The sequence below is a fragment of the Rhinopithecus roxellana genome, chromosome 14 (assembly GCF_007565055.1).
Source record: "Rhinopithecus roxellana isolate Shanxi Qingling chromosome 14, ASM756505v1, whole genome shotgun sequence".
NCBI classification, from domain to species: domain Eukaryota; kingdom Metazoa; phylum Chordata; class Mammalia; order Primates; family Cercopithecidae; genus Rhinopithecus; species Rhinopithecus roxellana.
Genome location: NC_044562.1, coordinates 78,412,887 through 78,430,231, shown reverse-complemented (window position 1 = coordinate 78,430,231; position 17,345 = coordinate 78,412,887). Strand labels below are relative to the sequence as shown.

Here is a 17,345-nt window from a genome sequence, read left to right as displayed (position 1 = left end):
ATAGTTAAATGAATAGCTTTTAAGTCTGAGGACTTTTTCAAGAAAATATGTAAGCAAAGCTATCTATAGTTGTCATTGCACTAAAGCAATATATCAGGTATTACATTGAGGGAAAAGAGAACACTAAGGATAGGAAATATGTTCTAAAATACGAAAAGGCCGAGTGCAGTGGCCCACGCCTGTATTCCCAGCACTTTAGGAGGCCAAGGTGGGTGGATCACCTGAGGTTGGGAGTTCGAGACCAGCCTGGCCAATATGGTGAAATCCTGCCTCTACTAAAAATACAAAAATTAGCCAGGCATGGTGGTGTATGCCTGTAATGCCAGCTACTCGGGAGGCTGAGGCAGGAGAATCACTTGAACCCAGGATGTGGAGGTTGCAGTGAACCAAGATCATGCCACTGCACTCCAGCCTGGGTGACAGAGTGAGACCCTGCCTAAAAATAAAAAATATAATAAAACACAGGCAAATATATATATATATATATATATATATATATGTATATATATGTATATATATGTATATATGTATATATATGTATGTATATATGTGTATATATGTATGTATATATATGTGTATATATGTATGTATATATATGTATATATATATATATATGTATATGTATGTGTATATATTTTTTTTGAGACGGAGTCTTGCTCTGTCGCCCGGGCTGGAGTGCAGTGGCCGGACCTCAGCTCACTGCAAGCTCCGCCTCCTGGGTTTATGCCATTCTTCTGCCTCAACCTCCGAAGTAGCTGGTACTACAGGCGCCCACCACCTCGCCCGGCTAGTTTTTTGTATTTTTAGTAGAGATGGGGTTTCACCATGTTAGCCAGGATGGTCTCGATCTCCTGACCTCGTGATCCACCCGTCTCGGCCTCCCAAAGTGCTGGGATTACAGGCTTGAGCCACCGCGCCCGGCGGCAAATATATTTTGAAATATTCAGAAAAAGTTCAGTTATGCCTAGAACTTATTTTTATGAGAAAATGTCCTATAACTTCTAAAGATTTTAATCATAGATTAATACTGACTTTTATTTTTGACTTAAGATACTGATGTGTATTTCCATTTAGAAAGTTACAGGTAAAATTTTTTGTTTGGGGAAAATAATAATGACTCTTTAAAAAAAATTTTTTTTTTCTTTTTTTTGAGACAGAGTCTCGCTTTGTCGCCCAGGCTGGAGTGTAGTGGCGCGATCTGGGCTCACTGCAAGCTCCGTCTCCTGGGTTCACCCCATTCTCCTGCCTCAGTCTCCTGAGTAGCTGCGACTACAGGCACCGGCCACTATGCCCAGCTAATTTTTTGTATATTATTTTTTTGGTAGAGACGGGGTTTTCACCGTGTTAGCCAGGATGGTCTCCATCTCCTGACATCGTGATCCGCCTACCTCGGCCTTCCAAAGTGCTAGGATTACAGGCATGAGCCACTGCGCCCGGCCTAAAAATTTTTTAAAGTATGATAAATACTGCCTAGAATTATTTTCCAAGATAGTTTAATAACCAGATTTTATGTAGTTTATAACTAAATGCCAGTTGTATAAAAGATCAAATAATATTGAAAGCCATTTTGGGATAAAGGATGACAAAGGAAAACACCAACACTATGAAACTATTTATTTATTATTATTATTTTTTTGAGATGGAGTTTCGCTCTTGCTGCCTAGGCAGGAGAAACTACTTTAAAATAGCATTTTGGTTTCTAGGCTCTTTCTTGTATAGCTATAATGTGGTGTGAGTCATTTATGGTCTGTTGTTGCTTTTAAGAAACTTTTTGATCGCTTTGTATATTTTTATAGAAATCTCTAGAAGAAAAGATTGGATGCTTGCTGAAATTTTCAGGTGATTTAGATGATCAGACCTGTAGAGAAGATTTACACATACTTTTCTCAAATCATGGTGAAATAAAATGGATAGACTTCGTCAGAGGAGCAAAAGAGGTTTGGAAACATTCCTATGCTTTTTAGCAGTCAGTTTGAAAATCTGTAGAAACTTAGACAAAATTAGTAGAAAGCAATTTTAAAAATTGTGTTTATTAAATTAGTTTCTACTTGATCATTTGTTATTGTCAGTAGGTGTGATATCTGATATTTTCTGAATTATACTAAATTAGTTTCTACTTGATCATTTACTTTGTTGTTATTGTCACTATATGTGATGTCTGATAGTTTCTGAATTATACTATGAATAACTGTTCATATTGATTATTGCAGTTTTACTTCTGTAGCATTCCTTTTCTACTGTTCAGTGAAATTCATTCAAACTGGTAAAGGCATGGAAGGTTTGCAGGGTAGAAAAAATTACTTTGAACAAAGAAATTAATTGTGGGACTAAAAAACTAAGGGTATGGCTTTTGTTTTCTGTCTCTGGTATAGGGGATAATTCTATTTAAAGAAAAAGCCAAGGAAGCTTTGGGTAAAGCCAAAGATGCAAATAATGGTAACCTACAATTAAGGAACAAAGAAGTGACTTGGGAAGTACTAGAAGGAGAGGTGGAAAAAGAAGCACTGAAAAAAATAATAGAAGACCAACAAGAATCCCTAAACAAATGGAAGTCAAAAGGTCATTTATTCTGATTTTTCTTTAACAGTTTGGTTGTTGAACCCATTTACTTGAGCAAAAACTTTAATCAGTGTTCAAAAACATTGACAAGAGACTTAAAAAAAATTCTTTACAGAGTGCTTAATTGTGTCTCTACAGGTCGTAGATTTAAAGGAAAAGGAAAGGGTAATAAAGCTGCCCAGGCTGGGTCTGGTAAAGGAAAAGTACAGTTTCAGGGCAAGAAAACGAAATTTGCTAGTGATGATGAACATGATGAAAATGGTGCAACTGGTAAGTTTTTTCCTAAGTCCTTTGGTAGTTTCATGAGAAAATTTTTACTTCCATAAATAAATGATTTGCCAGAGAACAGGGATTTGGCTTTTCAACTCCTGGATAAGTGCCATTCTTGGATTATTATGATTTACCTTGGTTATGCTGTTGTATAAGTCAGGGACAGGATATTTGAAAGATGAATCTAGAGGTCAGGTCTGTACTAAGAGAAAAGCCTTTTCTCATTGGTGCAAGGAAGTTGTTGCATCTTTTTCAACAGTATCATTATTAGTAATTGTACTCAGTATTAAAATAGAGCAGTACTTACGTTGAATTTAACAAAAAATTAATTGTTACGTTATAGGACCTGTGAAAAGAGCAAGAGAAGAAACAGACAAAGAAGAACCTGCATCCAAACAACAGAAAACAGAAAATGGTGCTGGAGACCAGTAGTTTAGTAAACCAATTTTTTATTCATTTTAAATAGGTTTTAAACTACTTTTGTTTGCAAGGGCTTTTAAAAGGAAAACCGAATTAGGTCCACTTCAATGTCCACCTGTGAGAAAGGAAAATTTTTTGTTGTTGTTTAACTTGTCTTTTTGTTATGCAAATGTATAGTTCTGTTTGTGTTATTTCAGATGATTCAAATATCAAAAGGAAGATTCTTCCATTAAATTGCCTTTGTAATATGAGAATGTATTAGTACAAACTAATAAAATATATACTGTATGAAAAGAGCAAAAACAGTTTTTTTTTTCTTTTTGTACCGAGAGCATTGAATAAAGAACTAGAATATTAGCTGTTGACTATGGGCCCTTCCCACAGGCCATTTATGGTGTCTCCTAGGCTGTCTTTCTATATTTACACAGGAAAGTTGATAACACTAGAAATAATTACTTGTCATAAAGCTTTTCTTTTTTTTTTTTTCTTTTTCTTTTTTGAGACTGACTCTCACTCTGTCACACAGGCTGGAGTGTAGTGGGGCAATCTCAGCTCACTGCAACCTCCGCCTCCTGAGTTCAAGCGATTCCCTTGCCTCAGCCTCCTGAGTAGCTGGGATTACAGGCATGAGCCACCACGTCCAGCCCAGAAAACTTTTCAATACCGAATGTAGACCAGCCAAAATCAAGAGACTTACTGATTTCTTTTTATGAAACTTGTATGATGCTGGCAGGTCATATCGAAGCTCTGTAAAACAAAAGCCACCTAAGGATAAAATTATATTTCCAAGCATTTACCACCCTTGACTAAACAACAACAACAAAAAAACTAAGAAAAGTATTAAGTGCTGGTAAACTGAACATTTTAGAACCTTTGACTTATCCAAGTAGTGACTTGCTATATTCCCAGCATTGGCCATGGCAGCTTGGCATTTCTGTTATTACGGCCATTTATACTGAAATTTGAGGTTACAAGTGAAGAGTTTAGAAGGATAAAAAATGGACCAAAAAGTAAATCCTATGAAAAGGATGGCACCTTTCTATTTTTAATTTCCTAATAGTCTGTAGCTAACAATCTCATAATAACCATGCTTATTTCAAAATTTTCTTACCCAGAGTTTAATAATTGTAGTAAGTACCCATTTTCCTCCGAAGCTCTAAAACGAAAACCAGTTTTTCATATTTCTTCCTTCTAAAGAATAATGCAGATTCTCCAAACTCTTTACTACTGATCTATTTTAGAGGGACGGCAGTAGTCTACTCCTGTATGTCACAGCTTTCAAGTTTTAATGTGCAATCAAATCACCTGGGGATCTTGTTGAAATGCAGATTCTAATTCAGTAGGTCTGGGTGGAGCCTGAAATTTTTTTTTTTTTTGAGATGGAGTCTCACTCTGTCGCCCAGGCTGGAGTGCAGTGGCGCAATCTGGGCTCACTGCAAGCTCCACCTCCCAGGTTCATGCCATTCTGCCTCAGCCTCCAGAGTAGCCGGGACTACAGGTGCTCGCCACCATGCCTGGCTAATTTTTTTGTATTTTTTAATAGAGACAGGGTTTCACTGTGTTAGCCAGGATGGTCTTGATCTCCTGACCTTGTGATCTGCCCGCCTCAGCCTCCCAAAGTGCTGGGATTACAGGCGTGAGCCACCACGCCCGGCCTGAAATTCTTTATTTCTAACAAGGAAATCCCAGGGATTTTAATGCTGATGGTCTGAGGACCACATTTGGAGGAGCAAGGCTCTGGCTTGGTATACTACTGGGACTGTTCTAAGGTGTTCCATACTGCATATAATACCTAAAACTGGCCGGGTGTGGTGGTTCACGCCTCTAATCCCAGCACTTTGGGAGGCCAAGGCAGGCAGATGAGCTGAGGTGAAGAGTTCGAGAGCAGCCTGGCCAACATGGTGAAACCTCGTTTCTACCAAAAATAATAAAAAAATAGCTGGGTGTGGTGGTGCGCCTGTAGTCCCAGCCACTCGTGAAGGCTGAGCCAGGAGAAGAATCCCTTGAACCTAGGAGGTGGAGGTTGCAGTGAGCCAAGATTGTGCTGCTGCACTCCAGCCTGGGCAACAGACGGAGACTCCATCTCAAAAAACAAAAACAACCCCTAAAACTAAGTAATGCAACACTGAAAATAACAGGAAGATGAACAGATGTATATGTTACATTATTATTATGAACAGTAATATATCTAGCTGTATGTTTAACACTACAGTGGCAATTCATTGTTTATTGTGAAAAAACATGTTCCCTTATTGCACTCTTATTTTGGGCTTAGATTATAATTAGCTTCTAGTTATATGCTTTTCCTATTTTGATGTTGTGACTATTACCCAATTTAGTAATAAAAATGTATCAAACATGATTTACTCATAGTGTTGATATTTAGAAGAAAAAGATAAATGTTATTTGATTCCAGGGGCAATTAGAGAATGGAATTAGAGGCCAGGCTCGGTGGCTCACACCTGTAATCCCAGCACTTTGGGAGGCAGAGGCTGGAGAATCATCTGAGGTCAGGAGTTTAAGACCAGCCTGGCCAATGTGGTGAAACCCTGTCTCTACTAAAGATAAAAAAAATTAGCCAGACATGGTAGTGCACGCCTGTAGTTCCAGCTATTCGGGAGACTGAGGCAAGAGCATCGCTTGAACCCGGAAGGTGGAGGTTGCCACTGCACTCCAACCTAGGTAACAGAGCAAGGCTCTGTCTCCCAAAAAAAAGAAAAAAAAAAAAAAGAAATTAGAAAGATTATCCGGGAATAATCTGATAGCATTTTCCATGAATGAATTTCAAACCAAGATCTGACCAAATCCAAGCCCACGTTTTTTTTTTTGTTTTGTTTTTGTTTTTTGAGACTGAGTCTCCTCTGTCATCCAGGCTGAAGAACAGTGGCACAATCTCGGCTCACTGCAACCTCTGCCTCTGGGACTCAAGCAATTCTCCCGCCTCAGTCTCCCAAGTAGCTGAGATTACAGGTGTGCGCCACCATGCCTGGCTAATTTTTTTGTATTTTTAGTAGAGATGGGGTTTCACCATGTTGGCCAGGCTGGTCTCGAACTCTAAGCCTCAGGTGATCTGCCCACCTCGGCCTCCCAAAGTGCTGGGATTACAGGCGTGAGCCACCATGCCTGGCCCCAAGCCCACGTTTTTAGCCATTGTGCTGCTATACAGTGTTCTGCCTGAGTCTGGAGTAACCAAATACCTGAGTGCTATTAGAAATTTTCAGTAAATTGCATAAATTAGGACAGTCTCAAGCTAAGTGATCACTCTGCTTTTACTCCATTTCCAATCTATTACCAATCATGCACATTTTGCCACACCTTTAGTAAAGCATACTTTATAGTAGATCTCAGCACCTGCATGAAAGTTTTGGTTGGGCGAATGCATGTTGGCCCTTTTGGATATTAGGATTGAGATTTGTCTTACCTGCTATAATATCTATCTTGATTTTCCATTCTGCAGCTTTCTTTTGAACATGCTGAACATAAACAATATGTTGTTATGAGCTGATTTTTAATGATTTTTTAAAATTCCTTTTTACTAATAATTGAGATTGAGTTTTTAAGCTTAAAATTTCATTAGACTCTAGACCCTTATAAAAATTTCAATTGAATGGATAGTAGCCTGAAAATAAGAAATCAATTTCAATATATTTAACAATCTGAACCAAATCATACAATAAATCCAAGTGATAGAAAGCTACTCATGCACCATATAATGCCATTTGGGGTTATCTAGGGACTGCATATATTTCGGTAGTCCCATAAAATTATAAATGGAGCTGAAAAATTGCTATTGCCGGCCGGGCGCGGTGGCTCAAGCCTGTAATCCCAGCACTTTGGGAGGCCGAGACGGGCGGATCACGAGGTCAGGAGTTCGAGACCATCCTGGCTAACACGGTGAAACCCCGTCTCTACTAAAAAATACAAAAAAGCTAGCCGGGCGAGGTGGCTGGTGCCTGTAGTCCCAGCTACTCGGGAGGCTGAGGCAGGAGAATGGCGTAAACCCGGGAGGCGGAGCTTGCAGTGAGCTGAGATCCGGCCACTGCACTCCAGCCTGGGCGACAGAGCGAGACTCCGTCTCAAAAAAAAAAAAAAAAAAAAAAAATTGCTATTGCCTAGTGATGTAGCTATCTTGACATCATAGCACAACACATTACCTTCTTGGTTTTTATATATGTTTAGATTAAAAAAATACCATTGTGTTACAGTTACCTGTAGTATTCAATACAGTAACAGGTTGACAGGTTTGTAGCCTAGGAACAATAGACTAACCACAGAGCCTCGGTGGTCCACTCTATGTCTACACAATGGTGAAATCACCTCAGGATGCATTTCTCAGAATACATTTGTCAGAACATATCCCTGTTAAAGGATGCATGATTATTTCAGAAATCTATCAAAGATGTGTAATGTTCTCATATGGTTTCTGTAGCATTATTTCATTAATATATACAGCTAGCTATCCTAGAAACCATTTGGCAGAGATCTGTGTACATGGGCAATTCAGTTCATGCAGTAAAACTGAGTTTTATAAAATCCATTTGTTCGTCACTAGAGAAGTTTCTCTGAAAGTGTACAGCACCATATCGTGAAAATGGCCATACTGCCCAAGGTAATTTATAGATTTAATGCTATCCCCATCAAGCTACCACCGACTTTCTTCACAGAATTGGAAAAAACTACTTTACATTTCATATGGAACCAAAAGAGCCCACAGAGCCAAGACAATCCTAAGCAAAAAGAACAAAGCTGGAGGCACCACGCTACCTGACTTCAAACGATACAAGGCTACAGTAACCAAAATAGCATGGTACTGGTACCAAAACATATATAGACCAATGGAACAGAACACAGGCCTCAGAAATAACACCACACATCTACAGCCATCTGATCTTTGACAAACCTGACAAAAACAAGCAAAGGGAAAAGGATTCCCTATTTAATAAGTGGTGCTGGGAAAACTGGCTAGCTATATGTAGAAAGCTGAAATTGGATCCATTCCTTACACCTTATACAAACATTAACTCAAGATGGATTAAAGACTTAAATGTAAGACCTAAAACCATAAAAGCTCTAGAAGAAAACGTAGGCGATACCATTCAGGACATAGGCATGGGCAAAGATTTCATGACTAAAACATCAAAGGCAATGGCAACAAAAGCCAAAACTGACAAATGGGATCTAAGTAAACTAAAGAGCTTCTGTACAGCAAAAGAAAACTATCATCAGAGTAACCAGGCAACCTACAGAATGGGAGAAAATTTTTGCAATCTATCCATCTGACAAAGGGCTAATATCCAGAATCTACAAAGAACTGAAACAAATTTACAAGAAAAAAAAAAACCCATCAAAAAGTGGGCAAAGGACATGAACAGACACTTCCCAAAAGAAGACATTTAGGCAGCCAACAGACACATGAAAAAAATGCTCATCATCACTGGTCATTAGAGAAATGCAAATCAAAGCCACAATGAGATACCATCTCACACCAGTCAGAATGGCGATCATTAAAAAGTCAGGAAACAACAGATGTTGGAGATGGAGTCTCGCTCCGTCTCCCGGGCTGGAGTGCAGTGGCCGGATCTCAGCTCACTGCAAGCTCCGCCTCCCAGGTTCACACCATTCTCCTGCCTCAGCCTCCCGAGTAGGTGGGACTACAGGCGTCTGCCACCTCGCCCAGCTAGTTTTTTGTATTTTTTAGTAGAGACGGGGTTTCACCGTGTTCGCCAGGATGGTCTCGATCTCCTGACCTCGTGATCCACCCGTCTCGGCCTCCCAAAGTGCTGGGATTACAGGCTTGAGCCACCGCGCCTGGCCAGGAACACTTTTACAGTGTTGGTGGGAGTGTAAATTAGTTCAACCATTGTGGAAGACAGTGTGGCGATTCCTCAAGGATCTAGAACTACAAATATCATTTGACCCAGCAATCCCATTACTGGGTATACACCCAAAGGGTTATAAATCATGCTACCATAAAGACACATGCACATGTATGTTTACTGCGGCACTATTCACAATAACAAAGACTTGGAACCAACCAAAATGTCCATCAATAATAGACTGGATAAAGAAAGTGTGGTACATATATACCATGGAATACTATGCAGCCATAAAAAAGGATGAGTTCGTGTCCTTTCCAGGGACATGGATGAAGCTGGAAACCACCATTCTCAGCAAACTATCACAAGAACAGAAAACCAAACACCACGTGTTCTCACTCATAAGTGGGAGTTGAACAATGAGAACACATGGACACAGGGAGGGGAACATCACACACCGGGGCCTGCTAGGGGTGGGGTGCTGGAGGAGAGAGAGCATTAGGAGAAATAACTAACGTAAATGACGAGTTGATGGGTGCAGCAAACCAACATGGCACATGTATCCCTATGTAACCTGCATGTTATGCACATGTTCCCCAGAACTTAAAGTATAATTTAAAAAAAAATTCATGTTATGCCAACCTGTGCAGAAAAGAGTTCACAGCAGGCCTGGCTGCTTATCCTTAGAAAGGCCTGCTTACAAGTTTGGCCCTTGGCTGGAGATTGGGAACTTAGATTTTGGGAAGGTTCCCACTCCCTACTCCCTTAATAATAGTGTCTCACTGTGCCTAACACTGTTTATGCTGAACACCTGTTTTCCTACTGGGAGTCTAGAATTTGGGTATGTGTCAGAAAGGGAATTGCCTACATGATCAGTCCCTAATAAAAGCCCTGAGCACTGAGTCTAATGAGCTTCCCTGGTTGGCAGTGTTTCACGTGTGTTATCAATAATTCATGCTGGGAAAATTAAGTGTGTCCTGTGTTATTCCACTGGCAGAAGACTTGGGAAGCTTGCCCCTGGTTTCCCCCATTCTCTGCCTAATGCACCTTTCTCTTTGCTGATTTTGCTCTATATTTTCACTGTAATACATCACAGCCATGAATAAGACTATATGCTGAGTCCTATGAGATTTCCTAGTGAATCATCAAACCTGAGGGTGTTCTTGGGGACACACGTTTGGATACCAATGTTTAACTGGTGTTTGCTTTCATATATAGTGAGGATTTATTTACTAGCTATGTTGTGTCCTGTTGCTTGCCTACATGTACCACTACTTATTATTAGCAGTATAGTTCTTTTTAGATGTTATATTTTATGCTTTTTAAAAGGTTATCAGATTACCATGTAACTAAAATGTATTATTTCCAACTGAGTTCTTATACACTGTATTTACATGAATTAACTATTTTTCCTACAAAATCACTTTAAAATCTTTGAATATATGTATGATTTAAATAATAGTAGCTAGCACATAGCAATTACACATGTCAGACACTGATCTAAGTGCTTTGTAAATATTAACTCATGTAATCCTCACAATTCTTATGAATTATTGGGTACTCTTAGTCCCTTACACTTACAGTACAGGTGAGGATAGTACAGATGACAAAAGCTCAATTACCTTGATGATGAAGCTCAATTACCTTGACCAAGATAATGCTGGGAAGCAGCAGAGCTTGGATCTGAACCCAGAAAGTCTGGTCTGGCTTCAGAATCTCCGTTCCTAACCACCATGTTATACTGACACTAAAAAAATGTACTGCCCTTCCCTCCAGTTTCCTGGAATACAACTTATACACCTCTCCGTGTGTTACATGCTGCAAAAATAATAATAGAATAGCTGATTTCTGAACTCAGATCTGTTTAGCTCCAGGCTCAGTGTTCTGAAAACCTGGCCTTATTGCCTCCCTTAAGTACATCAGGCCACACGGGGACAATGGGACAAAAGGGATCAACTAAGACTGACTCAGAGAAACCAAAACATACCATAATCCTAGTTATAACACACTTCTCTATTCCTAAGTTATAGTCTCTCTTCTGGCAACAGTTCCTGTCTGAAAAAATCTTTGAGGAAAGAAGTCTAATAGCCTGGAAAAAAGCCAATCAGATGCTAGCTGGTTAAGCAGAAAATTTAGTTCCTAAGTTTAAGATGTCAAAAAGGTCAGGAGAAATAGATATTGTGGTATCTAGTATTCACAGTAAATCCTAAAAACACTGTCATGAATTTAAAAATAAATGCCACAGAATATCAGATGATTTGAACTTACTTCTCTAGTTGAGGATTTGTGTAAGGAATATACTGCTGTTCTTGCCATTTCCAAAGCAGTCTTTAGAAAAGCCATATCTGTCCCTGTGAAGAGTAGAAAAAAACCTATTTACCTCTTATCAAAATAGAAGATTAAGTTACTAGGATTTAGAAACATTTTCTTCCAAACTTCAAAATAGCCACCTTGAAATCTTTCAGCAATAAGGGTACAAATAAACTATCAAAATATTATTTTGGCCGGGCGCGGTGGCTCAAGCCTGTAATCCCAGCACTTTGGGAGGCCGAGACGGGCGGATCACGAGGTCAGGAGTTCAAGACCATCCTGGCGAACATGGTGAAACCCCGTCTCTACTAAAAATACAAAAAACTAGCCGGGTGAGGTGGCGGCGCCTGTAGTCCCAGCTACTCGGGAGGCTGAGGCAGGAGAATGGCGGGAACCCGGGAGGTGGAGCTTGCAGTGAGCTGAGATCCGGCCACTGCACTCCAGCCTGGGCGACAGAGCGAGACTCCGTCTCAAAAAAAAAAAAATAATTTTAAGGTTGCTAGAATAAAACCAGAATTTCACTGTCTTGGTTAAATAAGGATCAAGTAAAAAATTTAGTATTATATTCCAACATTAATGACTTTCAAAAAGGGGAGAAGGAAACGTGTAGAGTAGTATTCAGAATCCTCTTAGTGGGGTCAGGGTACTTTTTAAACTATGCATGTTTTTTCCTACCCTCACTGACTTCCTAACCTCCTTGCCCACAGTACCCACAACATTAATAGCCACAGTGAGTCACTGTTACTGATGGGCACATGTAGAAACCCTTGGGTTTGTTAAGACATTAAAAAACAGGTTCTATAAGTATAAAATTCTTTATATGTTTCATATTCATTCATAAGGGTTAGGCAAATTATTCCTGAAATAAATGGGAGATATACAATAAATGACATGACTATCTTTGTTTACTTAATACAAATCTGTAAAAACAAAAGTTGAAAAACTCAATTTCTTAGCCATGCATTAAACAAATTGAAATTTAAATTATAAGAATTACACAGGGCCGGGTGCGGTGGCTCAAGCCTGTAATCCCAGCACTTTGGGAGGCCGAGACAGGCGGATCACGAGGTCAGGAGTTCGAGACCATCCTGGCTAACACGGTGAAACCCCGTCTCTACTAAAAAATACAAAAAGCTAGCCGGGCGAGGTGGCTGGCGCCTGTAGTCCCAGCTACTTGGGAGGCTGAAGCAGGAGAATGGCGTAAACCCGGGAGGCGGAGCTTGCAGTGAGCTGAGATCCGGCCACTGCACTCTAGCTCGGGCGACAGCCAGACTCGGTCTCAGAAAAAAAAAAAAAAAAAAAAAGAATTACACAGGTAAGAGATTGGTTTACTTAATGAAGAGTAATAAAATCACTTAGCCTTGGTTTATTTAATGAAGAGTGATAAAATCACTTAGCCCAAACAGTCAGTGATAAAAAGCGTTTTTATTTTTGTTTTATTTTTTCTAGACAGGGTCTTGCTGTTACCAAGGCTGAAGTGCAGTGGCACATTCATAGCTCATGGCAGCCTTCAATACCTGAGCTCAGGTGATCCTCCCACCTCAGCCTTCTGAGTAGCTAGGACTATAGGCACACCAATGCACTTGGCAAATTAAAATTTGTGTGTGTGTGTAGAGGCAGGGTCTAACTATGTTGCCCAGGATGGCTACCAACTCCTGGCCCCAAAAGATCCTCCTGTATCAGCCTCCCAAAGCACTGGGATTACATGCCTGAGCCACTGTGCCTGGCTTTAAAAATAGCTTTAAAATCTTTTCTAGGCCGGGCACGGTGGCTCAAGCCTGTAATCCCAGCACTTTGGGAGGCCGAGACGGGCGGATCACAAGGTCAGGAGATCGAGACCATTCTGGCTAACACGGTGAAACCCCATCTCTACTAAAAAATACAAAAAAACTAGCCGGGCGAGGTGGCGGGCGCCTGTAGTCCCAGCTACTTGGGAGGCTGAGGCAGGAGAATGGCGTGAACCCGGGAGGCGGAGCTTGCAGTGAGCCGAGATCGTGCCACTGCACTCCAGCCTGGGCGACAGAGCGAGACTCCATCTCAAAAAAAAAAAAAAAAAAAAAAAATCTTTTCTATAAATATACCAATATACCCGATTCTTGTTACAAACCTTTATTATTTTTGGTCCCAAAGGGAGGATTCATAATCACTGTATCGAATGACTTGGACATTCTGTTAGATAATACGCACACATCACATTGAACCATGTCAATATTTGTTAACTCAAACTCTTCCACATTCCTATTAAATATTTCCAATGCATCTTCATCTATGTCAAATCCAACACACAACCTATAAATACAAAACACACACAAAGAGTGGCAATTTATAGCTCCCACGGAAAAACAAAACCAAAATTAGCTTTTTTCTTTTTAACCATATATCTTTCTATCCCAATTAGCAAAGTAAGAGTGAGTGTTTTCTTCTTCTTCTTCTTTTATTTTTCTTCTTTTTTCAGACAGGATCTTGCTGTGCTACCCAGGTGAGTGTAGTGATGCCATCTTGCACCGCAGCCTCAACCTCCCAGGCTCAAGCAATCCTCCCACCTTAGCCTCCCAAGTAGCTGGGACCACATCCAGCTAATTTTTGTATTTTTGTAGACATGGGGTTCCACCATGTTGCCCAGGCTGGTCTCAAACTCCTGGGCTCAAGTAATCTGCCCACTTTGGCCTCCCAAAGTGCTGGGATTACAGGCGTGAGCCACTGTGCCTGGTCAGGTTTTGCTTTTCAATAGCATAATTTCCAAACCTGGCAGGGGTTGGAAACTCAGGTTTGTATAAAAGGAACTGCTGCTTTTACCATTTTAATTTATTTTTTGTAGTTTGTTTAGATCTTCTGCCGGTTCAAAATGTATTCAGTATCAGATTTTTGCTTCCTATATCTCATTCTGTGGAGTCTCATAAATATAATTCAGTTAATCCCATTGATGCTGCTTATTAAAGCCACCCAATACCCAAATAGCATATTGCATTACGTACCCTGCTCCTAACATTGCAGTTCCAATGCTAAGTACTCCACAACCACATCCTAGATCTGCAACGACTTTATTTTCAATGTCATCATACGTGTTATGGATTGTATAGAGCATACATGCTAAAAAATAAAAAAAAAAAATTAGAGAATAAGTAAGCAAGCTGATGACTAAAATCTTATTTGTACATTACTCAGTCTTTCCCAAATGCCATTCCAGAGTATTTTTTTTAAAAGATAAGGTGTAATAATTTGGTATGTAGTAAGAGGCAGCATAAAGGAGGCTAATACCCACCAGTGGTTCTCAAAAAATAGTCTCTGCTAGCAATGCCAAGAATGACAAAACTGTGACCCATCTCTGATGTAAAATGAGAAAAAAAAGTCAAAATGTTTAGTTTTTCCTCAGCTTGTTAAGAACATTGCCATACACTCATATAGGTTCTTTCTTTGATGCTGAAATATTTTTACGAAAGAACGTTAAGAGTAAATAGGTTTTTAAAAAATCCTTTCTTGTCAACATAAATTTAGCAACTCTGTATCAGTTTCCTAAATTGTTTTGAAATTTTACTTATCTGTGAAATCTATAAGACTAGAAACCACTATCAAACAAGCAAACAAGCATTAGCATCACAAAGACACAAAACCTTTTTTTTTCTTTTTTTTTTTTTAAACACAGACAGGTTCTCACTATATTGCCACGCTGGTCTCCAACTCCAGGGCTCAAGCGATTTTTCCCACCCCAGCCTCCCAAAGTGTTGGGATTACAGACATAAGCCACTGCACCCAACCACAGAACTTTGTTGTAGCAAGTTTGTCACCAGAACACAAGCACCATAAGCTCTGCAATGTAGCCTTTAGACACATAAACTCATGGTCTACAGACATATATATATATTCATAATCTACAAATGAGACCTGATAATAGAACTACTGGGTGTTAGATATACTTAAGGTTAAACATGAATACCACCACCACTGATATTTCCCTGAAGGTATCTGAACCCAGCAAGGACTGCTGGCCATTGATACCCGAGGATCCAGAGGTTTTTTTGTTTTTTTTTTCAGAGATGGGGTCTATCTCTTATCACCCAGGCTGGGGTGCGGTGGTGGGATCAGAGCTCACTGCAGCCTGAAACTCCAGGGCTCAAGCAATTCTCCTGCCTTAGTAACAGCAGCTGGGAGTATAGACGCATACTACTACACCCGGCTAATTTATTTATTTATTTTTTAAGAGCCAGGGTCTCACTGTGTTGCCCAGGCTGATCTTGAACTCCTGGCCTCAAGTCATTCTCTTGCCTTGGTTTCCCAAAGTGCTGGGATTATAGGGGTGAGTCACCATACTTGGCCAGATTGTTAATATTTTTAAAATTGGATTCCACTAAAAAAACCTACAGTCAGAAGACTAGTAAGTCATTATTTGAGAAAACTGGTCTTAACCTAGACACAGTAGTTTTGTGTGAATTTTTGGTTGGAATCATGACAGTATCTTGGAGTTAAGTGTAAATACACATGTGTCCTCCTTGACTTTTGCTGGCAGCTTAGAAACAACTATTTTGGAACTGGAAAAAAACTCCTCTTTGCAGGTACTCTCAGAAAATTAATTTTCCTAAGGGGCCAGGCTCAGAGGCTCATGCCTGTAATCTCAGCACTTCTTGAGGCCAAGGTGGGAGGATCACTTCAGCCAAGGAGTTTGAGACCATCTTGGGCCAACATAGCAAGACCCTGTCTCTACAAAAAATAAAAAATATTAGCCAGCGTGATGGTGCATGCCTGTAGTCCCAGCTACTCAGGAGGCTTAGGAGGATCACTTGAGTCCTGGAGGTCAAGGCTGCAGTTGCGTTGATCATGCCACTGCACTTTAGCCTGGGTGACAGAGTGAGACCCCCATCTCAAAAAATAATAATAAATTTTTTTCCCCTAAGGCTTCCCAATGACTTCGGTAACATAAATATGTTTTCCTGTATTCTCTCTTGTACTCCTAGTATCAATGTCTGGCATGAAGCAACAATACTAATACTCAGAAAATCTGTTAAAATTAATATGCATGCTCATCTTTATACAGCACATACTCTGATTTTGTTAAACTATCCTTCCACTATCAACTCTGGTATTCATTTCTAGGGCAGAGTATAGCACAAGAATCCTTGCCTACGCAATTAGTAGCAATAGGAAATTGATCCTTATTTAGTAAATGTTTACTGAGCTCCTAAATAGTACCAGCGACTCTTCTAGGCACTGGGAATTCAAGTATGAACGAGACTAACAAATTCCTTGTCCTCAAAGAGATTATAATGTGAGAAGAGAAAAAAACACATTAAAAACACTGTTTGGCAGTGTTAAGGGATATGCAGAAAACCAGACAGTAAAACGATAGCGAGTGTGTGTTTGGAGGGCGTGCCGTGAGCTGCAGTGTCAAGGAAGACCTAACTAGGTGATCTTTGGGCAAAATTTCTCTAGACATTATCTGTATCCAAATAACTGTTCTATTTTTATCACACAGTAGACTAGACTAACGCCGAAAGCAGGGGCGTGGTGAACCAGCCGCCCTACCTGCAATGTGCGGCCTGGTAGGATACTGTTCTAGAAGTAGCTTGGGCTTTTCGAATCCATCCACTTGTTGCAGGCGACTCTCTAGTTCCTTAAGCCTTAATTTCTTCATTTTGTTTTAAAGTATGGACTCGTAGGGTTTGAAGGCACAGGATCTGCGGAGAAATCTATTGAACTGGGATCTTGTTTCCTCCCTACCCCCAACCTTCTCCCCCTTTTCAGCACTGCTGGCCGGACCCGAAGACGCGCCCTAAGGAGACGCAGGGACGCAGGGCACGGGACGAGCCTCTGACCCACCTCCTGGGTAACCCACACCACCCCCAGGAAACGGCGGCGGCGCGTGGCTGGAGCAGCCCCAGGATCCCTCGCGCCACGACAACACACCTCTTGGGCCGACCCGCACCTCGGCCGGGGCCGGAAGCGCCTGCCCGCACGCCCGCACGCGCGCACGCGTTC

At 40.5% G+C, this 17,345-nt stretch overlaps 2 protein-coding genes across 7 annotated transcripts in view; one reads left to right on the top strand and one right to left on the bottom strand.

The window, feature by feature from the left end:
- The window catches only part of SSB (small RNA binding exonuclease protection factor La), a 14,956-nt gene extending 11,404 nt beyond the window's left edge, over positions 1-3,552 (top strand). Inside the window, exons 9-12 of the mRNA XM_010354435.2 lie at positions 1,797-1,937; positions 2,373-2,559; positions 2,698-2,829; positions 3,173-3,552. Of these exons, the coding sequence (XP_010352737.1) occupies positions 1,797-1,937; positions 2,373-2,559; positions 2,698-2,829; positions 3,173-3,261 (549 nt within the window). The 3' untranslated portion in view covers positions 3,262-3,552. The remainder of the gene's footprint in view (positions 1-1,796; positions 1,938-2,372; positions 2,560-2,697; positions 2,830-3,172) is intronic.
- METTL5 (methyltransferase like 5) lies at positions 3,259-17,345 on the bottom strand. 6 transcript variants are annotated; one of them, XM_030916163.1, is made up of 8 exons: positions 17,274-17,345; positions 16,893-17,044; positions 14,351-14,465; positions 13,483-13,664; positions 11,334-11,416; positions 6,671-6,722; positions 3,947-4,014; positions 3,259-3,364 (listed from the first exon to the last, which is right to left on the bottom strand). In XM_030916163.1, the coding sequence occupies exons 2-8, from the start codon at positions 16,999-17,001 to the stop codon at positions 3,326-3,328; spliced, it is 648 nt and encodes a 215-aa protein (XP_030772023.1). In that variant the 5' UTR covers positions 17,002-17,044; positions 17,274-17,345; the 3' UTR covers positions 3,259-3,325. The 6 variants fall into 6 exon arrangements, with proteins under 6 accessions (XP_030772023.1, XP_030772024.1, XP_030772026.1 ...); XM_030916164.1 differs by having other exon boundaries at positions 17,187-17,325; XM_030916166.1 differs by having other exon boundaries at positions 3,947-3,996; positions 17,187-17,325.